This window comes from Grammomys surdaster, unplaced genomic scaffold, assembly GCF_004785775.1.
Source record: "Grammomys surdaster isolate TR1022 unplaced genomic scaffold, NIH_TR_1.0 190, whole genome shotgun sequence".
NCBI classification, from domain to species: domain Eukaryota; kingdom Metazoa; phylum Chordata; class Mammalia; order Rodentia; family Muridae; genus Grammomys; species Grammomys surdaster.
The window spans coordinates 3,754,924-3,780,055 of record NW_021604635.1 but is presented as its reverse complement, the minus strand read 5'-3'; the positions used below and the strand labels follow the sequence as shown (position 1 = coordinate 3,780,055).

The 25,132-nt window shown below is 44.4% G+C and overlaps 1 protein-coding gene across 1 annotated transcript; it reads right to left on the bottom strand.

The window, feature by feature from the left end:
* Positions 1–451: 451 nt before the first annotated feature.
* Positions 452–24,204, bottom strand: Rpf2 (ribosome production factor 2 homolog). Its single transcript, XM_028769031.1, has 10 exons — positions 24,117–24,204; positions 21,651–21,783; positions 18,160–18,197; positions 15,291–15,330; positions 13,411–13,492; positions 12,315–12,391; positions 10,629–10,728; positions 7,228–7,330; positions 1,885–2,029; positions 452–882 (listed from the first exon to the last, which is right to left on the bottom strand). The coding sequence occupies exons 1-10, from the start codon at positions 24,137–24,139 to the stop codon at positions 703–705; spliced, it is 921 nt and encodes a 306-aa protein (XP_028624864.1). The 5' UTR covers positions 24,140–24,204; the 3' UTR covers positions 452–702.
* Positions 24,205–25,132: the final 928 nt, after the last annotated feature.

Here is a 25,132-nt window from a genome sequence, read left to right as displayed (position 1 = left end):
CGCTCCGCTCGGTCATGTGTTCAGACGCCGACTGCAGCTCGCTTCTTACTGCCCAAGTTTCCAGCACCACCTGATCCCCCGGTGTGGTGGTCCCCCTCATTCTCACACAGGCAAGAATTTGGGGAGAGGGCTATCACACCAGGCATAAAGGTCACTCCTGGGACCTTATGGCACAGGTAAATAAGCCCGTTTTAAACTTGCAGTGTGTTATTTGTTCATAAAAATAGGTAATAACCTGGGCTAACAGAATGGTTCGGTGGATCAAGGCGCTTACCCTACAGTAGGAGTCTGACACACTAAGGTAAAGAGCTCCATCCCCACAGGGTACAATCAACTCCACAGCTGTCTTCTGACCACACCCACACTGTGACATACAAGTGCACACACAAATCAGCTTTAAAAATTGAAAACAGTGAGATCTGGAGTAAGATCCAAACACAAATTTCAATTTTTTTTTAAAAAAATTTTACATTAATAAATAATGTTACAGAAATATACAATATGCTGGATATGGTGGTACATGCCTGTAATCACAGCACTTGGGAGGCTGAGGCCAGCCTGGGCTACAGTGTGAAATTTTGTCACACCCTCACCCTATCCAAATAAGCCACAAATTCTTATCAGAAAACCAAACAGCCTCGAGTAGAACAAATCTCTTTAAGTAACAACCACAAGCAAGTGCTTGCTGTCAGTTAAGGTCCACTAATTTCTCTTAATTCTCTTTGATTTTCCCCGCTGGTCGTCTATTCCGCTCTCGGCAGGTCGCTTCTTCAGCCCCTCCATCTTCCTCGTCTGCAGTTTGCTTAGGTCTTGCTTCTGCATATGAATCCTTCCAAACGTCGTACCAAAGGTATCCTGAGAGATATTCTTTCTCTTCTTTGGCTATAAAACAAGAGGAAAAAAAAAGTGTGTGTATGTATACTTATATACACACATATATGTATCTATGTAATTTTTAAAATGGCTTTCACTATATAAACTCAGTAACAATTCCTACTGCGAAGCCCCTCAGTGGCATAAAGGACACAACTTCACACACCTCTCTTATCTGGAGAGCATGGGGCTTTGTTAAAATGCAAATTCTCATTCAGAGCCAGCACTGGTCTCTGCCCCATGTCCAACAATGCTGCCATCTGGGTAAAGTGTCAGGCCATCTGGCAAGAATCAGGACACACAGACCACTGCCGTGTACCAAGACACTTTGCCAAATTTAGCTTCAACCTGTACTAGTATTCTAGAGTTAAATCTCTGTTGCTTTAAAAAAAAAAATTTAAATGTTATTTGTGTGTGAACGTGCGTGCGTGCATGAGTGTGTGTGCGTGCCCAAGGGTCCGTGGAGGCCACCAGGCGCTTACTGAGCCACCTGATGCGGATGAATGCTGGACTCAACACTCTGGTCCTCTGGAACAGTAACAAGTGCGTTCAACCTTAGGCCTTTTATTTGTGCCTGAGACAATTTAAAAGTCAAAACAAGGCTAAGTTGGTACTGCATCCCTACAGTCCAGCACTTGAAGGTCTGAGACAGAAGAATCAGAGTTCAAGGCCAGCCTAGACTATATGTCAATGCACACTTAATGTATATATCATTCTAGAAACACAGCTCTTAACCCAGTCTTCATGGCACCCACACTATCCTGGGTTTGCTGGAAATGGCAGTCTTGGCCACCAGAAAACTGTCCACCAAACTAGACCCCTGGCTTCTGGAATGCTTTATTGTCTTGATGTCTGGCTCGGTTCTTTCTCCTTTCCTGGCTCAGAGCCTACCCTTTATCTATCTCACTCACCGTTTTGTGTATCTTTTTTACTATAGCACACCACCCATCCTTCCTGGGCAGAGTGGAATACAGAAATAAGCACAGAAGTACCACACCACAGGTCACGTACCTTGAGAGCTTTGGGCATCTTCATGGACAGTTTATAAAGGTCATCTGACGCGAGGTGTGTCCGCCTCATAACCAGGTCCAACGATGGCCCCATCTCCTCTAGCTCGATCCGTGGTGTTCTGCACCCAGACTTCTTCAACAGCAGCCTTTACGAAAGGGTGGGGGGAGGGGAGAGAAGAGAAGCTGCTTTAATTCTTTTATAAGGTCCTTCTCTGAAATATCTTTGTTGAGAGGGTTTTGTAGTTTCAAATAATAAGCTGCAAAGGCCAAACCTCTTCTTAAACATTTTGGGCACTCACGCCAAGTACATCCTTTGTTTAGTTTTTAAAAATCAGAAAATGAAATTATAGCCGGGCAGTGGTGGCGCACAACTTTTAATCCCAGCACTTGGGAGGCAGAGGCAGAGGCAGGCGGATTTCTGAGTTCGAGGCCAACCTGGTCTACAGAGTAAGTTCCAGGACAGCCAGGACTATACAGAGAAACCCTGTCTCGAAAAAAACAAAAAATAAAAAAAAATAAAAAATAAATAAAATAAAAAAATAAAAAAAAAGAAAATGAAATTATGTAATACCACTAAGAAAAAACACGTGTAACATAATTTTCAAATAATTCAGTGATAGAACACAAATGTTTGCACAAGGCTCCAAGTGTTATATCACCAAAATAAGAATTGTAACTGAACTTTAGGAAGCAACACTCTCCCATCTCCAACACTATCTGAGTTAAGTCAACCCACTCCAAACCAGCATTTCCCAAGCACACTGATGGCGTTTGTAGGCAGCAGTAAACCTACACATCCTCATAACTAAATTACACTTCTTCTTCAACACTCTATGTCCAGTAACTCCACATTCAGAAAAATCTGTTAGAGCAGGAGAGAGGAAGAGTGAGGAACTAGGCAAAAGACAAAGACAAGACAGAGAACAGAAAGTCTTAAGATGTTCTCTGTATTATTAAGATTTTAATAACACAAATTCATGGGACTCACGATACTTTATATGGACACATCTTGTGCATCCATGATGTTTACCCGCTCTTCCTTTACCCCCCAACTCCCAGGCACCAGCAGTCTCTCTCACCCCAACTGTTTTGTGAGTGGTAACCTATGAAGAGCTCAAAGAGCTTAGTCAGTGTGGGGATCCCGGCACTTGGGAAATGGAGGCCTGAGGACCAGTTAAAGGCCATTCTCTGCTACACAGTGACTTCAAGGCCAGTCTGGACTATATGAAACCCTGTCTCAATAAAACAACAATAGGGGCCGGAGAGATGGCTCAGTGGTTAAGAGTACTGACTGCTCTTCCAGAGGCCCTGAGTTCAACTCCCAGCAACCACATGGTGACTCACAACTATCTGTAATGGCATCTGATGCCCTCTTCTGGTGTAGCTGAATACAGCTACAGTGTACTCATACACATAAAATAAATAATTCTTTAAATTAAGAAAGAAAGAAAGAAAGAAAGAAAGGAAGGAAGGAAGGAAGGAAGGAAGGAAGGAAGGAAGAAAGAAAGAAAGAAAGAAAGAAAGAAAGAAAGAAAGAAAGAGAAAGATGTCAACCTCAAATCTGAATACTATATTCAGCAACCACATTTAATAAAGCAGTTAAGACCCCACAAGTAAGAAGGTGAGGGGGTTAGGGGGTTGGCAGGGAGATATTTACTGCCAGAACAATGTTCACAAAAGATCAGTATTGCACAAAAAGCTGTCACAGAAGCAACAGAACAACTAAGGAAGGAAGGCCCGAGAATGTAAGTAAGTCTGCAGATAGCCACCAAGACAGTGCACTCATAGGAGGCCCACTTGCTTGTTATAGCAAGAGTCACAGGAACAGAGATCACTGAACAATCACCTACACTCAACTAAACAAGGCAAAACAGCCTGTGACACCAAGAAGCAGAGGCAGGCCAATCTGAGATCAAGGCTATCCTGGTCTATAGAGTTCTAAGACAGCCAGGGCTACAAAGAGAAACCCTCTCTCTCCATAGCACCAAAGAAAGACAAACTGAAAGCCAGGCATATTGACATGTGTATGTCATCCCATCCCCGGAAGGCAAGAAAAGGATTAAGTCCGAGGCTAGCCTGGGCTACAAAGCAAAGTTGTCTTAAATTAAGTACCAGTGCTGCCCCAAGCAGATGCTCTCTCCCTCAGACCTCTCCTCAGCTGACACTGTGCTGCTGCCATTGTGGACTCTCAGACTGGAAATGTGCTTTTTCAAGGTACACTTTTTTTTCTGAGTTTAACTGAACATGTCTTTAATAAAATTTACCAAAGTAAAATATACGATAAACAAGAGGGAGCAAAAGGTTCCCAGAGATAACCTCATGGTGAGTAGGACTGGGCAAAGTCAGGGACAACGGCTCTGGTAAACAGCACAGGGTCTAGGGGAATGTCACATCTGTAGAGGCCTTGAACACAGAACTAGTCCTGGGACGGATCTTCAAAGCTGCGGCTCTCGAGGGAGTGTAAGCTGCTGCCGGCTCTGTGAAGGGGGCGGAGCACCAGCGCTCTGGCAAGGGCTGAGTCTCATCTCAGGTGCTGAGTCTGTTGTGTCTTCAACTGACATAAACTGTGTCCGTGGCGTTTGCTGACGGAAATGGGCCAGTGGTTGCTGTAGTCTGGCTATGGGCAGTCAACACCACACCCAGAATGTAGCCTGATCAAGACTGGAGAAAGGACGAGAAGACACCAGAGGAGCTGGGTTGAAGAAGGGAGCCAACATCTGCTAGGCTTGGGGACACAGGATTACCAGTGGCCCCAGCACTAATCTCCTGTGCTGGTGCAGTGAGCGTGCACCTGACTGCAAGGTGTTTTTAGACGTTCTTGGGGATGCTTCCGAAAGTATCTAGACCTTCGGTTCTTAAACCATTTCGGGATCTGGTAATCCATCAGACAAATGCTTCATGCCAGCTTCTTGCGTTGCTCGAAGGAAGGATACTTGGACTTTCCAAAGAAGAAATCTTCCAGCTTACTCTTTTGATCTGGGCTATACCTGGTGCGCCCTCTCCACTCCCTGATAGGAGCCTTGTGGGAACATGTGGCTTTGGAAGGCCCCAGGAGCCACAAGTGGGGCTTAGGGGGAGGGGCAAACCTGAAAGCCTGGGTTTACTGGGGATCCCGGAGTCAACTGTAGACCTTTGAGAAATGAAGGATTTGCGAACTTCAGAAATAATGAGACATTAGGGGACCTGGAGGCATTTGGAGACCTTCAGATAATAGAGGCCTTTGGGGCATTTAGTGACAAGGGGCACTAACACGGCTGGAAGCATTTGGAGATCAGAGGACAATGGAGGTCTAGAGATCCAATGTGTAGGTAGAATTTTTGGGGGAGCACTCTACATTAGAAACCTGGGAAATCAGTCGGCTCCTGCCTCAAGGTAAACTTAACACTTCCTGTTGACATGTTTCTGTACATACAACCCAACCAATACCCCAGCACAGGTGTCGGTGGCATGTCAGACCTTATCAGACTGGTCATGGGAATCCACGTCTATAATTCTAGTATTTGGAGAACGGAAGCAGGAGAATCACTACAAGTGATTAGCATAGTCAGAGGGACACTACATCTTTAAGTCACTTAAGGAGCACACATGTGAACACTGCCATCTTCTGCAGAGTGTTGCAGAGAAAGGAAGGGCAGCAGCATGGCCACGGAAGCCCTGTAATCTCAGCACTGGAGATGGAAGGAAGAAACAAGAAATTTAAAGCCAGCCTGGGCTATACGAAACCTTGTCCCCAAAAACGAAAACCAAAGTTTATAATAGGGTTCTGATTTTAAAATTAAAACACAACTACGAATGACTGCCAGGCTAACCCTAAGTGACTTCAGCAACCACACTCTATGGTGGATACCCCTGCCTCTGCCTTCCAAATGCTGGACTAAAGTCTGCTGCCATGATGTACAGCTTACACTTGCTCTTAAATCTGATGTGGAGGAGGTCGGAGGTCAGCCCAACCTTCCTGTCATCCATGGTAGATGGGGGAAGAGCCTGGTGATGGCGGCCATGAAGAAAGCAGCTGCTAAGGAGGCCTGAGCCCACCCAGCTTGTCCTTCAGTAATTCCGATGGGGCACAGAAGGACAGACTGACAAGCAGAGACAAACCCTTAGCTCCATCTGCACAGTCTGCTTTTTAAAAGGAGCGAGAGGAATGCTAACCTACAGGCAAGGTTTTAGCGTGTCAGGATCTCATCAATAAAAATAGAGCCTGGCTGGAAGCAGTGGCTCAGGCCTGAAACCCCAGCACTTAAAAAGCTGAGGCAGGAGGATTGAAAGTCTGAGGCTACACAGTGAGTTCAAGGCCAGTTTAAAGCTACACCAAGGGCTGGAGAGACAGCTCAGTGTTTAAGAGCACTGACTGCTCTTCCACAGGTCCTGAGTTCAATTCCCAGCAACCACATGGTGGCTCACTGTAGGACCCCAAAAGGCTGCTATGCCCTGGCTGAGCCTTTCCATACACTGCTGTCTACTAAGTAACATTCTGCAGTTCCTCTAGGATCAAAACATCCTAACTAAGGCATGGTGCCCCAGGAAGGGAATTTACTCTTGACATCCCATTGCCCCCCAGTTGAGTTCCTGTTTTTTCCTGAGTTTGTATTTTCCTTCCCTGGCTTGGTGTATATATTGAACCTGCTCAGTAAAGGCATTGGCATTCTCTCACAACGGATGACCCGAGTCTGAGTATTCCTTTAATCCCCCAGGCCTACGCTCGAGCTCGGTACCGCGGGCAGCGCCAGAGCTGTCAGCTCACAACCATCTGTAATAGGATCCAATGCCCTCTTCTGGTGTGTTTGAAGACAGCTGCAGTGTACTTGTATACATAAAATAAATACATAATTTTTTTTTAAAATGCTACATCAAGAGATAATGTTTCAAAAACCCAAATCAAACAAGAACAATCTGCTCGTTGGGATTTATATTCATATTACCACTGTGCTGGGGTTATGGTAGAAACCTACCATACAGGAGAAATCACTGTAGTCAGCCTCTGGAACTTCCTACCTGCTTTAGGTTGTGGCTTTCAAATCTAGAATTCTGAAAGTTACTTTGGCTGGCCTGACTGAGGTTAGTACTCTAATCCAGTCAAGAACAATAATGAGACAGACAGAAATCTAGGACGGGAGATTATTAAACACTGGGCTCACAACAGATGATCAGGGACCCGGGAAAAGTAAGTTCCCAAGATCAAGGCTAGCGGGAAGGAAAGATGAAGGGTCAGGGACAGACTCTGCCACTGCTATCTGCAAATTCTCCAGACCCACTGTAACCCCCCTTGTGACCTCCACTGTCACCTCCATTGTGACCCCCACTATGACCCCAGAACCTCAGAGAACCCCGGAGATGCACTTACTTATAGCTCCGGAAGTAAACCTTCCCATTCAACGCAGTGAAGTGCAGAACGTACTCCAGTCCAGCCAGCCGCACGTTTGCTACTGTGGGGCCCCTGAAGAAATCTGAAAGCACAGATTCCCTTGTTAAAGACAACTATTTCAAAATTCAGCTACAAAGTGCCATCTTTCTAATGTGTGTGTGTGTGTGTGTGTGTGTGTGTGTGTGTGTGTGTGTGTGTGTCTGTGTGTGTGTGTAGGGGGAAGGGTAGACCCTGACAACTAGCCTAAGCTGGCTAACTATGATCCCTAGAGTGTGCTGGTCTGTCTCTCCCTCTGCAGTGCCTGGATTATAACCACGGTGAAGCACATGACCCGCCCTTGAGCTATTTGCCCAGCCATCCTTTAGCTCGCTTTCAGACATGTAACAACTAGTAATGTCAGCCTGGCCTCAAACTCCTCACTATGTGGGTAACTCCAAACTCTCTGAACTCTCAGCTCTACCTCCAACAGATGATCAGGGACTGAGGCCGAGTGCCAGGTTTAACAGCACGCACAAAATAAACCCATTCTTTGTTTACTACCATCTTTACCGACAAGGAACAGTAACATAAAAAACCTAGAATCTAAAGACTGACACTGTTTACTGGGTTTCCAAAGAAGAAAAGCCGTCCCAGGTAGGTAAGAAGGCTCAGGAAGTAGACGTGCCTGTTGTGCAAAGCGTGGAGACCCAAGTTCAAACCCTGGGACTCACACGTAGGGAAAAGAGTCAGCTTCACAAAGCCATCCTTTGACTGCCACATACATGCATAACTGCATACACGTCATGTACACAGTAGTAAGTGTTGTTTTTAAAGAAAAGCAGTTGTATAGTTGTATAGATAATCCAATGGTAGAAGGCTTGCCTGACATACAAGGTCCTGCATTCATCCCCAGAACCACAGTAAGAAGAATAAACAAGTATTTCCCAGGAGATTCACTGCACTGTTTAAGAGACCAGAAAAGAACTCTGCAGTCCTCTGTTACCCTTTCCCTACTGACTCACTTTCCTGTCACACCACACACAGAGGAGATCGCATGGTCACACGTACAAAGCATGGGCTGCTGTCCCTGTATCTCATTTAACACATGCCAACAGACCATGCGGTGGGCTTATGTACTTGTACTGGAAACCCAAGTTCCCCTGATGTCCTCTTACTGACCCCCTCTCCCACCCTCTGCTCTGCTCAAGGTTTCCTTTCCAGCTTTTCTCCCTTCCCTTCCTTCATGCCACTAAGACAAAGAGAAACTAGGCATGCGTGAGCACACACATAGATAAGACACACACAACCATTTAAAGGGTAGTTTAACCTTGAACAAAATACATTACTGAAATTTTAAAAAGTGCTAAGCATCAGAAACAGATCTTGAGGCTGTCTATCATAAAAGAAGTGCTTGTGCCATGAATGGAACCCCCAGGGTTCCATCTTACTTAGCAAGGAAGTAAAGAACAGAAATAGAAACAATACACTTCATAAGGGACACATTTAATTTTCTTTTCTTTGAAAATTTTGTGGCATGGCATGAACCCAAGGCCTTGTGAATACATGGCAAATACTCTGACAGCTGGTTTTGCTTGTTTAAGAAACAATGTCTCTGTTTGTACCCTTGGCTAGCCTAAAACTCACTATGTAGATAAGGTCTAAAATTCAGAGATTCACTTGCCTCTGCTTCCCAAGTGCTAGGATTAAAGGCACACCACCATACCTGGCTGGTGTGTGTGAGCTGGTTTTGTTTTTTTTTTTTTTTTTTTTTTTTTTTTTTTCCCAGGTTTTTCGAGGCAGGGTTTCTCTGTGTAATAGCCCTGGCTGTCCTGGAACTCACCCTGTAGACCAGGCTGGCCTCGAACTCAGAAATCCGCCTGCCTCTGCCTCCCAAGTGCTGGGATTAAAGGCGTTTGCCACCACCGCCCGGCATAAGCTGGTTTTTAAGATTTATTTTTGTCTTTACTTACGTGCGTAAGTGCTTGCCTACATGTATTTATGTGTGCCACACGCATATGGAGGTCAGAAGAGAGGATCAGATCTCCTGGAACTAGAGTTACAGAAGAGCCACCATGTGGGTGCTGAGAAAGCCTGGCTTTCTACAAAAGCAGCAAGGGCTCTAAATGACAGAGCTATCTCTCCAGCCCATTTCTGGCTTTTTTGAGGCAGAGTCTCATGTAGCCCAGGCTGCCTCGTAGCCCAGGCTGCCTCTAACCCTCAGGTGCTGATGCTCCTGCAGACTGGAATCAGTTCAAACCACTTGTACAACTTAAACCATTCCTAGTCATAAATCAAGTAGCAAGTATGGTAGCACAATACTATGGTCAGTAACCTTCTGACAAAGTAAGGACAGCTTTTCAAAACTTAGAAGGTGACTTGCGGCTGGGCATGGTAGCCCATATCTTTACTCCCAACAATCAGGAGGCAGAGACAGATAGATGTCTGTGAGTTCAAGGCCAGACTGGGGTACATAGCAAGTTCCAGACCAGCCCGGGATCTATGAGGCCTGTACAACATCCAAACTAAAGCCCAGGGACTAGCGTGGCTCACTGAGCGTTAAGTCCTCCATTGACAAAGGAGCGCAGGTGTGCTGTTTACACACACAAGGTCCTGAGCTCCCAAGGGAAAGCAGCCTGGGACAGTCTGTGGCGGAAGTGCCCAGTACAAAGCGAGGGAAGACGCTGAGCACTTAAGACGAAGGAGCTGGGTGGACTCAAAGGTTTCCTAGAAAAGGACCTGAAAGATGCTAGAAACGTGGAAAGAAAGAAGCTAGCTGGAGACGACAGCCTTCCTCTTAGCACTCTGAAGGACAAAGAGAATACAAGGCCAGTGTGAGCTACAGCAGGAAGCTTTCCTTCTTGCTTGCTTTTTGTTTTTCAAGACAGGGTTTCTCTGTGAAGGGTTTCATGGATGTTCTGGAACTCACTCTGTAGACCAGGCTGACCTCAAACTCAGAGATCTGCCTGCCTACAGGAACTTTCCACCACTACCCACTATAGCATATTTTCAACAAACCACTTTCTTTAAAGAAGAAATTGGGGGCCTAGAGAAATCTCCACAGTAAGATCAGGAACTCTGCCAAAGGACCTGGGTTTGATTCCCAGCACCTGCATGGCAGCTCTCATCTGTGTATAATTCTATTCCCAGGGGATCTGAAGCCCCTCTCTGGCCTCCACCAGCATAAGACATGTATATAATGCACAAACATACTTGCAGACAAAACACCCACAAATTATATAAAATAATTTTTAAAAAGAAACTGAAGGAAACAAATTACAATGAACTCACTCACTAAGTTACGATGAGCTATCTCACTCCCTACTGTGCTACGAAGACAAATGTTAAGAGCCTGTGATGGAGCACTTACAGTATGAAGGGCCTTGTACACTGTTAGCACTCACCAATAAGAAGACTTTTTAATCTTCGGTATTCTTCTGTTACATCAAAATCATCACCAGCAAATATCAACATGGGTTTTGTTCCCTCGGGGCATTTACTAGTCTATGAGATTAAAAAACGAAAACAAACTAAACAAGTATAATTATTTAATTACCAAAAATTTAGAGAATTTATGATATTTTAAAGCTAGCCAACATGTATTAAAACAATCTCAAAATTTTTACACATATACTGTCTCAGTTCTTGTTGCTACATTCACAACTGAGGATCAAGAAAAAGAACTGATTTGATAAATCACAGTGTCTGTCACTTAGATGACAAGCTATGCCTTGAACCCACGGGTCCGATTTGAGGCCATTGCTCTACCCTGAGCCTTGGAAGCCGGAGTTACTGACCACACACGGAGTTGGTAAACGCCTTTTTCAAATCCACAGGGTACAGATATTTAGTTATCACACTAAACCTTCAAGGTCTGTCCCTGTTTCAGAGGAGAGCTGAAGAGACAAGCAGCACGTTTACTATAATTTAACCAAATCACAAGCCTTGAAAATGCACCAACTCGGCTGGGCACACTGCATCATGCCTGGCACCCCAGCACTTTTGGGAAGTGGAAGCAGAAAGGTTAGAAGTTCAAACTCAGCCCTGGTCGCATGGCAAGTCTGAGGCCAGCCTGGGTTAGTTAAAATCCTACATCAGAAAAAAGCAACACACAAAACTCCTACTCAGTTATGTAAGTTTCCATTACACATAGTGTTTTTTTCTCTTTATGCTCTTAAATTCTAATCTTATCCACCACATGTATGACTTTAAGGTTCAACAGTAAAACCCCTTGGGCTTCAGTGACCAAATGTAATGGAGAACTGGGCCTGACGTGGTGGTGAATGCCTTTAATCCCAGCACTTGGATGGCAGAGGTAGGGAGTTCTAGAACTGCCAAAGCTCACAGTGAGCCCTGTCTCAAAAACAGAAAGACAGACAGACAAAAATCCCACCAGCCAGAGAAAACTGCCTTGATCTCACACCTGTAAGATGCAAGTGATATCATGTATTCGGTAGGACAGTCCCATGGGACTCTTCCTGACTTTCGAGGCTGTTTTATCACACTTTGCTACTTCCTACTTCACAATCCTATTCAGACCAGTGGGTACAGTGTAGGTTCCCAGGGAGGTCACGCTAGTAAATCGACAGCTAACAGCCAGAATAATACAGGGGCAGCCAGAGGTTTTAGGTCATAGAACAGCACCCAAGTTGAAAACTTCAGATTCTCTCTAAATGTTGTTACCACTTATGAAAGACAGCATTTAAACCATAAGCCTAACTAAGAACGAGTCACCACACTCTCAAGTTTAACTTCTTAAGATACATGTACTATGTTATATAAAAAAAAATTCATTCCTCTTTGTTTGCTTGGGTTTTTGCTGTTGCTTGTTTTTCGAGACAGGGTTTCTCTGTGTAGACCAGGCTGGCCTTGAACTCATGAACTCTACTCGCCTCTGCCTCCAAGCATTATGACTAAAGGCATGGGCCACCACTGCCCAGCCTACATGTCCTCTTTTTAAAATAAAGGTCAAATTTTATTTCTGCATGAAGTCTTTTCTATAATATTCTATCAGTACTTCTTCATCACAAGATGCTAATATTGGCAAGAATGTTATTAAAACGCTATTAATTTTATGATCTGTATCTTACCTTAATATCTTTTAGAGACACAAATTTCTCAATACCTAGTTCAATCATATCCAGCACGTGGTAGTCATACATACGACCTAAAAGCAAAAATATTTTTAAGCACATAGATTTTCACATCCACCTGTTGTTACCTATAAGGCTCCAAACTACCTGTGTCTTCTGTGTCTGAACTCACACACTCTGACATCTACTTAGTTGTGTTGTTAGGATGTTAGTCAGGAAATGCTCTACAACAGTCTCACAAAGAGCCCAACTCCTTTTTTTACAGGATAAACAGGGAGCTGGGTGTGGTGCTGGGCGTGGCCCTGAGCATCTACAATCCCAGCACTGGGAGGCAGGAGAACAGAGCTCAAGATCAGCCTGGGCTATAACACAAGTCCTGGGCCAGCCTGGGGTTAAAGATTCTACACAAAAGTAATTAAATGAACTAAAAAGAAGTGTAGCTCAGCAATAGCAGGAGTGTTCAACATGCAACAGGCTTGGGTCGAAACCTTAAAAACGTCCACCTTCGGCCGGGCGGTGGTGGCGCACGCCTTTAATCCCAGCACTTGGGAGGCAGAGGCAGGCGGATTTCTGAGTTCGAGGCTAGCCTGGTCTACAGAGTGAGTTCCAGGACAGCCAAGGCTACACAGAGAAACCCTGTCTCAAAACAAACAAACAAACAAACAAACAAAAACACAAAAAACAAACAAAAAGATTACTAACCAAGAACTAGTTCATATTCTTTCTCACTCCCCTGAGATGGTAGGGTGATACTGATGTCACTAGTGCAAAGGTTCTGTGGCGATGCTGGGATTCCAATCGGAGCCTTCAAAAAGTTAGGCAAGGACTCTACCACTGAGGTAGACCCCAGTCCAACATCACAAGGATAAAGCAGCAACAGAAACTATTTTGGGGCCTACCGATTGCTTGTGAATTCTGAAACACCCATTAATCTCAGTCACAGAGCTGACTCTATGAACAAAAACACCGAAGAGTGGTGGCAGATGCCATTAACACCAGCACTCAGGGGCAGGGGGATCTTCTGAGTTGTAGGCATGCCAGAGCTACATTATAAGACCTTGTCTCAAACTAAAACCAAGAGGATGGTACTCACCTATTACTAGATTATTCGGCCTCTTCTTATTATGGGAGCCAAACATGAATAAAGAGCAGTCTGACTTCTTTGAAAAGAATTCCTACAAAATAAGAAGAAAAACCCTTGAAGAACCGTGGCCTGGCCTGCTGCGCTGGCTCATGCATTTGGAAGGCTGAGGCAGAAGCATTGCTGTGAGGGGTCCAGCCAAAGCTACACAGCAAGAGCCTGTCTCCAAACAAGCAACAATCTTACTTGTAAAAACCTGTCTTAAACACATACACACACACACACACACACACACACACACACACACACACACACACAAAGATGAATGCATATTATCCAGATATCTGAATTCACTACGGTGTTTAAAAAAATATAAAGTTTAGTGAAATTTTAAAATGTATTCAAGCCAAGCATGTTTTCACACACCTGTCATTCCAGCACTTAGAACATGGGAGACAGGACTGCAAGGCCAACCTTTGCTACACCAGCCAAGGCACATGAGACCCTATTTCAAAAAAGGAAAAACAAAAAACAAAACAAAAAAAATAAACAAAAAAACCCAAAGATTTGTTTTAGAGATCAACACCACAGTCATCTCCATCCAATTTATAGAAGAAGCCCTTTCTTCTCACCTTCCAATTCCCTTCATACACAGCAAAGAGGAACTGCCCTTGTCTGTTTTACACCCAAAGTCATCACAGTTTCCATCAGATTCTTCTCTTTCTATTTTTTTGTTTTGTTTTTTTGTTTTGTTTTGTTTTTTTTGAGACAGGGTTTCTCTGTGTAGCCCTGGCTGTCCTGGAACTCACTCTGTAGACCAGGCTGTCCTCGAACTCAGAAATCCGCCTGCCTCTGCCTCCCAAGTGCTGGGATTAAAGGCACGCACCACCACTGCCCAGCTCTTCTCTTTCTAGATACTAACATTCTTTTCATTAAAACTACCACAAGGGCTGGGGATGTAGGTCAGTTGAGTCCTTGCCTGGCATGTACAAAGCCCTTGGTTCTATCCCAGCACTGTCTGAACAGTGGTGGTGGTCCACGCCTGTAATCACAGCACTGGAGGTGGATACTGGTGGCTAAGAAACTCAGTCACCTTTGGCTATATACAGAGTTCAAATAGCCCTGGAATACATGGGACCCTGTGTCAAAAACCAAAAACCGGGCTGGATGTGGTGAGACAATGGCGCCACTCAGCACTCAGGAGACAGATGCAGGCGGAGTTTGAGGCCAGCCTGGTCTATATATTTCCAGGACATCTAGAGAGAGCTACATAATAAAGGCACCCTGTCTTGAAGGAAGGAAGGAAGGAAGGAAGGAAGGAAGGAAGGAAGGAAGGAAGTAAGTCAGGTAGCCGGGCAGTGGCAGCGAATACCTTTAATCCCAGCACTTGAGGCAGACAGGCAGATTTCTGAGTTCAAGGCTAGCCTGGTCTACAGAGTGTGTTCCAGGCCAACCAGGACTACACAGAGAAACCCTGTCTGGAAACACCGCCCACCAAAATATCAGCTGTATCTTTTACATTCTCAGGTAGGAGAGGTGGCTTAGTGGATAGAGGTACAAAGCCTAGTACACATTTAATTCAAACCTACACATTGGAAGGCCAAAACACACACACACACACACACACACACACACTCTAACAGACAGTAATCTTATTTCTCAATCTGAGTATCAAAATTCTCATACATGGGATTTCTAACTTAAAAATAAGGACTTATGAATAGAGCATGATTTAGCCTGCAGTCATTGAAGCAGTCTGTTCTGTTATTTCTGAGTGGTGGGGAAAGAATCCAGGCCTCAGGCAGGCTAGGCAAGCATGAGCTAGTACTACTACCCAACCACACACCCAATCCTGCCCATAGGTGCTCTCTTAAAAAAGGTCTTGTACTTACCAGTGATGTCTGATCCTCAAATGGTCTTGTAATATTTTTCCTAAGAATATTAAAAAAAAAAAAAGAGAGCGAGAGAGAGTGACTCCAGTTTTAGTGTTAAAAGTACATTCAGTTAGATTAAACATTGAATAACGGGTAATTTTATATCAAATGATTAAAACAGCAGTATGCCGTGGTACACACCATTAATCCCACCATTTGCAAAGTAGAGGTGGGTAGATATCAGTAAGTTCCAGACAAGCCAGGCTGCAGAGTGAGACCCTGTAACCCCAGCTCTAGGGAGGCAGAAGCAGGTGAGTGTGAGTTTGAGGCCAGCCTGGTCTACAGAGAGTTCTAGGACAGCCAGGGCTACACAGAGAAACTCTATCTAAAACAAACAAAAACAACAACAATAACCAACAACAATGATGATGATAATAACAACAACAAAAGGGCAATAGCTTGTGAGAAAACTACACCAGGTACCACATTAGCATAAAGAGTGAAAGGATTATTCGAGCTAAGTCCTGATGAATCAATTTTCCATAGAAAGGGTCTGAGATTAACATTATTCTTGTTGGGCAGTGGTGGCACACGCCTTTAATCCCAGCACTCAGGAGCCAGAGACAGGATCCTGAGTTCGAGACCAGTCTGGTCTGCAGGATGAGTTCCAGGACAGCCAGGGCTACACAGAGAAACCGTGTCTCGAAAAAAGAAAAACAAAAACAAAACAAACAAAAACACCCAAAAACAAAGCAACTCTAAAAACCAAAACAAATAACTTTACCAAAGGATGAAGACTATATACAGAAAGAATAATAAAGTGTGATATGCTAAGATTTAATTTGTTTTAGACTTTGTTTTCAATTGTGTATATGTTTCTGTGGTGTATTTACATGTAAGTGCAGGTGCTGTGATGGTCAGAAATGTCAAGATATCCTGGAGCTGGAGTCACAGGCAGTTGTAAGCTGTCTGATATGCGTGCTGAAAATCGAACTTCAGTCCCCTAAAAGACCAGTGTGAGCTCTTAATCGCTAAGCCATCTCTCCTGTACCTTGGCTTTTCTTTTTTAAAAGTTCTTATTGAGACTGGAGAGATGGCTCAGCAGTTAAGAGCACTGACTGTTCTTCCAGAGGTCCTGAGTTCAATTCCCAGCAACCACATGGTGGCTCACATCCATCTGTAATGAGAGCTGATGCCCTCTTCTGGTGTGTCTGAAGACAGCTACATCATACTCACAAATAAACATCTATTTTAACGAGTCTTTTTTATTAAAACGCCACTATGTGTTATGAGAACAGACTGTACTATGATCAAATAACTGTATATAGTAACTCTCAAGAGTATAATGAACTCACACTGATAGATAACTTTCTCTTCAGAATTCTGAACAGAAAGAGGCCACCAGAGTGCCACAATCATCCTGACTGTACACACAAGCCACTGCACACCGGACAGGCAGCAGCTATGTTTCCAGAAAGAAACGAGACAGGCCCTCAGAACTTGAGTTTAGCATCCACAGTCATGCAATTGTGCACATGAAGTACTGGGGGTTGGGGGTTACATCTGCACTGGACACGGGAGACGTTGGTCTCTTAGCGTTATTCCAATAACGACCCCGCACGACTGTGTACCAGGTATTTACAATTGACATAGTAGGTAATGTAGAGACAGCTGAGGATGTGCACAGGTCATGAGACTACCATGCCACTTTACACTCAGGACTGGAATAGCTGAAGACTTGTGTATTGCAGGAAAGTCCCAAACCCATCCCCCAAGAACTATACTTGCATAGTCTCAAAGTATCTCCCCTAAATATATGCTAACTATAAAGGGGAAAACAGTAACGGTGGAGATACCAGAGACAAAGCTACCAAAGACTTTCACAGACCAGAGAAGACAAAGGGTGGGGCCAGCGAGATGGCTCAGCAGGTAAGTACCTGCCTCCCAGCCTAACAGCCTGGCCTCAGTCTAGAACCCACAGAAAGGAGGAAGGAGAACTTGCCCACAGAGATGTCCTCTGACCTCTACACCTACACTAAGATGGTGACTGGAGTCTAAGGGCACCCCTAAATGGCAGAGCACTTGCTCAGCATGTACAAGGCCCTGGGTTCAATCTCCACTAGTTCCAAGAAGGGGGGAAAAAACAACAAACAAACGAACAAACAAAAAACAAGAGTAGGGAAACACAACTAAAAGCAGTGTGAAAACTAGAAAGAAAGCCGGGCTGTGGTGGTGCACGCCTTTAATCCCGGCACTTGGGAGGCAGAGGCAGGCGGATTTCTGAGTTTGAGGCCAGCCTGGTCTACAGAGTGAGTTCCAGGACAGCCAGGGATACACAGAGAAACCCTGTGTCGAAAAACCAAAAAAAATAAAAATAAAAATAAAATAAAAAAATGAAAGAAAGAAAAGAAAACTAGAAAGAGAGAACAGTAGCCAAGTTCATCCATACCGTACCTGGTTTACCCCAGCACTGTCAAGCCCCTGGTCACAATGACTGCAGTGATAGACAGTGTAAGACGCAACTCTGGACAAGTGAAGGACATACAGGAACCCTAGTAACTTTTACAGTTTTTCTGTGCATATGTAATTATTTCAAAATAAGGTAAGTACATACTACGGTTATCAAAGAATATTCTGAGCCAGGCATGGTGGTGCATGTCTTTAATCCCAGCATTCGGGAGGCAAAAGCAGGTGGATGTCTGAGTTCGAGGCCAGCTAGGGCTACATAGGACAACCATGTCTCAAAAAAATCAAAAAAATAAAAAGGATATTCATTCAGTGCAAATACTAACATCTTTTTTTTCCAAACCTTCCATAAAGCAATTGTTTCAACTAAGCAATAATAGCAATAATAACAGTAATAATAATAATGATGATGATGACTTACTTTTTATATAGAACTCCATATGGTTTCTTCAGTGCATACTGTAAAACAAAATTTTAAACTTTCTCAACAGAACATTCAGCAAGCAGAGCATGGCAATCTTTCTGATCTACATGTGTGTGCCATCAGATGTTGTAAACTCAGGGATGGGGGCAGGATCTCGATATGTGGCTGGGGCTGCCTTGACTGTCAATCTTCCTGCCTCTGCCTCCTGAGTTCTGGGATTGCATGTGCTGCCATGTTTAGTAAAGCATTGACGGTTGTCATTCAGCCAAGTGTCTCCCTGTCTCAGTCTCACAGTGTCACCTTGTTCTGACAGCCAGGAGTGATCATCATGAACGCTGGTTACTGTAGTACTCTAATATCGCACTGCTCTTAGAACGTGCTTAAATGTGTAAGGACACTGGGAAGGAAAGGCTGTTCCCCACAATACCACAACATTCAGTCAAATACTTCAGAGAAAGATGAGGAACCCATCTTTTTCCAGACACAGTGGCCATATCTGTAATCTCAGGGTTCAGAAGGTGTAGAGTTCAAAGGCGAGCAATGTGGCTCGGTGGGTATGCTGCTTGCTAGCAAGCCTGATGACCTGAGTTGAACTCCTGTAGCCTACATGGTCAAAAGAAAGGGGAGAAAAAGATAAAGGCCAAAGTTCCCCATAAATCCAAGATGGGCATAGTGGCATGTGATTGCAATTCCAGCTCTTGGGAAGCTTGACAAGGTGGTGGCTAACGTGAGACCAGCCTAGGCCACTTAGGAGACACCGTCTCAAAGGGGGAAGTTTTCAGTTATTTAGCTGATTTAATTCAAAGACTTGATCAACTACCTAAAGTATAAGTCCTGAATACCTGTGTACCTATTAGCGCCACATACAACGATTGCTATTCACCAATTTATTGAGTACCCACCAGGTCCAGACACTGTCTGGCTTGGTAGCAAATATCTTTACCCGAAAACCCATCTTGCCAGCCTTACCCGATAAGCCTGACAAATTCATTTTTATCTTAACTACGTAATCCAATGTCCCCTGAACATTCTTTCCCTCCAAACCCACCCTATTGGATATGTTCTCTAAACTGATGTTTGATTTTTAAATTATTTTATTTTATACATTTGAGTGTTTATCTGCATTTATGTCTGTGTATTCCATGCTTCCCTGGTGCCCACTGAGACAAGAGGGTGCTGGATCCCCTGAAAAAGGGAGTTACAGATGGCTGTGAGTTGCCATGGGATGCTAAGACTTGAACCTGTGTCCTCTGGAAGAGCAGCCAGTACCCTAAACGGCAGAGGTGCTTTTCCCGCTCTCTAAATTGGTATTACTGTTTCCTGGGCAATCAAGCTAGAACCTGGGACACCACGGTTCTCAGACACCACACCCTGTGCCCTCCATATCTGTTCCCTCTGACTAGCTCTGAACTTCATTTGTTCACCAATTATTTGTTTTTCTCTCTGGGTAGCCCTGGCTGTCCTGGAACCTGCTTTGTAGACCAAGCTGCCTTTGAACTGAGAGACAAACCCTTGCCTGCCTCTGTCTCCAGAGCACTGTAGTAGATTAAAGGCAGGCTTCAACATGCTAGGCTGTCAATTTCATTTTTTTTTTTGGGGGTGGGGGGAGTTCAAGACAGGGTTTCTCTGTATAGCCTTGGCTGTCCTGGAACTCACTCTGCAGACCAGGCTGGCCTCGAACTCAGAAATCCGCCTGCCTCTGCAAGTGCTGGGATTAAAGGCGTGCGCCACCACTGCTCGGCTGTCAATTTCACTCTTACCAGACTCCAAACACTCTTCTCTAGGCTGACACCATTTGCTCTCAACCCTTTCATCAAACCAATAAATTGCCTGGACAGGCAGGCATAGCCCAGTGACAGCACTTGCCTAGCCTGCAGAGCCCAGACTCCACTTCCACCATCACACATCACGAGACTGATCATATCTCACTTAACAGCAGCAACAGCAACAATAACAACAGCAATATTTTTAAGAAGATTTCAATGACTCCACAGGTTTCAGAATAAACTCCAGCTCCATGTTACTGTACAGTCCTGCCTTCCTTCCTAGCCTCAAGTGGTCACTTTTCTTCAACCATCCCAGTTATCTGAAGTTCACCAAGTAAGCCATGTTTTTTCTCCTCAGTCTTGGAGGTCCCAAGCTTGTTTCAGCCTCCAGCACAGAACTTAATGCATGACACTTACAATGTATGTTTTCTTTGCTCTCCCTGAAGAATAAGACTGCTGCATCCACTAACTCTCAGAACCTGGAGTAACTATTATTGTTGAAAGAACTCACAGTAATATCAAGCTGCTTAAGCTTACAAGTTAGCTATTAAAATGTGCATCAACAAGGGACAGGTGAGATGGCTCTGTGATGAAGAGTTCTCAGGGGCTACTCTCTAGAGGACCCGGTTCAAGTCCCAAACTCACACGGCAACACACAGCTGTCTGTAATTCCGGTTCTGGGAGTCCTGAGGCCATCTTCTGAATTTAAGAACACCAGGCAGTGGTGGCGCACGCCTTCAATCCCAGCACTTGGGAGGCAGAGGCAGGCGGATTTCTGAGTTCGAGGCCAGCCTGGTCTACAGAGTGAGTTACAGGACAGCCAGGGCTACACAGAGAAAACCTGTCTCGAAAAACCAAAAAATTTAAAAAAAAAAAAAAAAGAAATAAAAACAAAACAAAACAAACAAAAAACAAAAAAACTCTGTCTCAAAAAAAAAAGAACACCAGGACCACTGGTGCACAGATAGCACACAGGCCAAACACCCACACACAACTGAAAGCAAATACTGTGAATCAAACTTTAAACAAACTTCTTCAGGGTAAAGCATGATGACATGTGCTTGTCATCCTAGCACCCAGCCTACACAGAAAGTTTCATCCAGGGCTGCATCCTGAGACCTCGTCCAAAGGGGTGGGGAGCGACCCAAATAAATACAAATTCACTCAGAACTAGTCCCTTTACTTTTCCTTACAAGTACCCTCACAAGGTAAATGACTTCCAACTTCAGTGTCTTTATTTAAGGCTACATTTTAAGACATAACAATCACATCACACCTGGCCCACATCAGTTCACGCCAAGTTCCTAAATATTTCAATCTTACTTCACAAGAATATTCAGAGCCAGCCTGGGCTACATAATAAAACTCTTTTTTTTTTTTTTTTTTTTTGGTTTTTCGAGACAGGGTTTCTCTGTGTACCCCTGGCTGTCCTGGAACTCACTCTGTAGACCAGGCTGGCCTCGAACTCAGAAATCCGCCTGCCTCTGCCTCCCAAGTGCTGGGATTAAAGGCGTGCGCCACCACAGCCCGGCTCATAATAAAACTCTTAAAAACAAAACAAAACAAACAAACAAAAAAAACAAGTCAACAGGGCTGGAAAGATGGCTCTTCTCTCTTGCAGAGTTCAGCTGCCACATCAGCAGGCTCACAGTCACACTCACTCACGCACATACACGCACACACTGTGACACAGCACTGGAAGCAGTCCCTCGGCATGCATACCACGTCTCTGAGGACTTGGGTCACGGTTGCGTTTGCGTTCCCGCCTTTAATCAGCATGGCGTTCTTGATGTTCTCGCTGACCTTTGGTTCTCTCTTTTCAAGGAATCTCTTAGCCCTTTTTGTTTTAGGCTTTCTGTACAAAAAAAAAAGCACAATTCCGATCAAATTACACATTTTCCTCATATGACACAATGACAACAACTTGACTGATGACTTAAAACAGGATTCAACAGGATTCAGTGGGAATTTATCAAGTAGGATTAAAGCAACAACAATAAACAAAAACAAACAAACAAACAAACCTCACTTAGGCGGTTGTGTGATGGCACACAACTTTAATCTGAGCACTCAGGAGGCAGAGGCAGGTGGATTTCTGAGTTTGAGATCAGCCTGTTTACAGGGTGAGTTCTAGGACAGCCAGGGCTACACAGAGAACCCTGTCTTGAAAAACAAACAAAAATCCCTACTTTTTCAAGAAGATATTAGCAACAGTATTTTATCATTACTGTTAAACATGTGTTTTATTAGCTTTAGGTTTCTTACAAAACCTTTTTGATATTCCCACTTGTTCTAGTACTAATTGTTTCTAAACCTCTTATTATGAAACGTTAAAGGGCTGTGGGGCTGAGAGATTAAGTTAAGAGCACTTGCTGCCTTTGTTGAGGATGATGACTGGGTTCTTAGCACTCAGAGGACAGCTCCCAACTAGCTGTGATTCCAGTTCAGGACCCGATGTTCTCTTCTGGTTTCTTCTGGGCATTACATACACACAGCGCACATAAATACAAGCTATTGCTCACATGTACACAAACAAAAATACATTTAAAAAACAAAATGACTTCAAGTTAACCGCTATTTTTAACAACTTAGCATGTTTCTTGATGGTGGCTTACGCCTGTAATTACAGCTCTTTAACAAATCAGGCAACTCAAGACTGAAAAAGTAATATGCCCAAGATCTTCACTGCCGGCATTGTTAAAAATGTGCTAGATGGGGCTGGAGCGGTTAACAGCACTGACTGCACTTCCAGAGGTCCTGAGTTCAATTCTCAGCAATCACATGGTGGCTCACAACCACCTGTAGTGGAATCTGATGCCCTCTTCTGGTGTGTCTGAAGACAGCAGTGTACGCATATAAAATAAATAAATATTTTTTAAAAATGTATTATATGTAAGAACCCATCTGCAACCCCAATATGAAAAGCTACTTTACTATTGTGTTTGTGTGGTGTGGCGACAATAGGACATTACTCACACTTCTGTTAAGAAAGAACTCAACTTTGCTTCTGCTGTTTCACAGTACATTTCACAGTTTTCTATGAACAGAATTCCTCCTCTCTTAAATCAAACCATCTTCCATTTCCCCGTCTTGGGACAGGTAGAGAAAGACAGAAAGAACAGACAGGCAGACAGCCCGACCCATCAATATGCATACGCCTTAGTATCCCACATAGAATTAAAAATTCTCCTCGGGCCAGGCAGTGGTGGCGCACGCCTTTAATCCCAGCACTTGGGAGGCAGAGGCAGGCGGATTTCTGAGTTCAAGAGTTCGAGGCCAGCCTGGTCTACAGAGTGAGTTCCAGGACAGCCAGGGCTACACAGAGAAACCCTGTCTCGAAAAACCAAAAAAAAAAAAAAAAAAAAAAAACCTCCTCCAATGAAATGTCATGTATAAAACCAAGTTAGTCATTTACTGGTCAGTCAAGATGCACATTTTTTATTGAATTAAATCAAAGCATGCACTGTTTTTACACAGCTAACTGCTATCCACTTTACAGCCCACGTCTTTCTGAAATTTGACTAACCAGTAATCAGTGTAAATAGCACCTTACTTGTTAGTAAGGCATAGTGGGTGCACAAAATCCATTAATGATGAAAAAGAAACTGCCGTCTACATTACACATTTACTTAAATAGCAGAAAACTGTAAGAACCAACGTAGTAACATTGGGGAACTCAATAGTTTTGAACAAACGCAACCATCACTCAGCGACAAGCAGAAGTGTATAAAGTTGGAAGGAAAAGAAATATTACCATTTGTACCTGTTGTGACAAACACTGCTCTCTACAGTTCTATGACACACGACAGTTGTGACAGCTATTTTACAGGGTAAAATGATTTGGGGCGGTTTAAATGCCCAAAGTGACAAAAGAGTCCAGTTTGTCGTCTGGTTCTTGTCAGATGCCGAGGCCCGAACTCTCAACCTGGTCCACCGCCATTCTCAAAGCTCAGCATCCATCAGTGGCGAGGTCATAAGCCGATCGCGGCTCGGTCCCTCGCTCCAGCCCACAGCTCGCGGTCTGCCACCAAGGCTTCACCAGCGGCGACCGGGGGCGGAGAATCGGCCAAGCCCGCTCCTTCCCGGGAACGACTAGCAAAGCGCGTCCGGAAAGAGCAACCGCGGGAAGACCGCGGCAGGGGTCACTGGAGACTCGCTCCCACGCCATCGCGCCCCACACACACTTACAGGACTTTGTCCAAAGCATCCATCGCTGCCAGATCTCTTAGCGAACGCACGTGTACCAACCACTTCCGAGAAGCCGCCGCTAGTGCCGGAAGAGGCGGTACCGGAAATGCGAAACACCACTTCCTTAGACAGCCCCGCCGTCCGCGCTGGCGGCCATTTTAGGAAGGCATAGCGTTCCGTCTCCCTTGGTTACGGAACGTTCTTTTGTTGTTCTCCGGAAAGTAAACACTTTAAGTGACTTAGTGTGCAGTCGAGGATTTGGGGGCCAAGGGTTCCTCTTCAGGGAAATAACCAGAATGCTAGAAAGGTTGGAGGCACGGTACTCAGTTACCAAAACTACTGGTATGAAAAGGACGCCATTAACCGGGAGAGCAGCCGGGCGGTGGTGCCGCACGCCTTTAATCCCAGCACTTGGGAGGCAAAGGCAGGAGGCAGAAGCAGGCGGATTTCTGAGTTCGAGAGTTCGAGGCTAGCCTGGTCTACAGAGTGAGTTCCAGGACAGCCAGGGCTATACAGAGAAACCCTGTCTCGAAAAACCAAACCAAAAAAAAAAAAAAAAAAAAAAAACACGGGAGAGCAGTTGAGGCACTTTGATTACCCACTTGCTTCTACATAAAGGTACCCGGAGAATACTGCTGATTTGGATTTCCTCTCAAATCACAGTCATATAATTTGCATATAGTTGTATAAAATACACCTTGTAATGTGTACAATTCACTGGTTTGGGGTGCCTTCACACACACACACAAAGTACTTCAGTACTTTGGAAATGAAGACAGGAAGATCAGGCTATGTAGGGATTTAGATGCCAGCCTGGGCTAAAGGAGACCTTTCTCAAGAAAGAAAAAAAGGTGCAACCAAAACTATTACCTAATTGCAATACAATTTTATTACTTCAAAGAGCTCACATACCCACTCACCAGTGGCACTATCAACCTTTAATCCACAATGTTTCCTGGAGTCGCCTTGTCTGATGTTGTACATAGTATGAATTGAATCTCATAGTGTACAGTCTT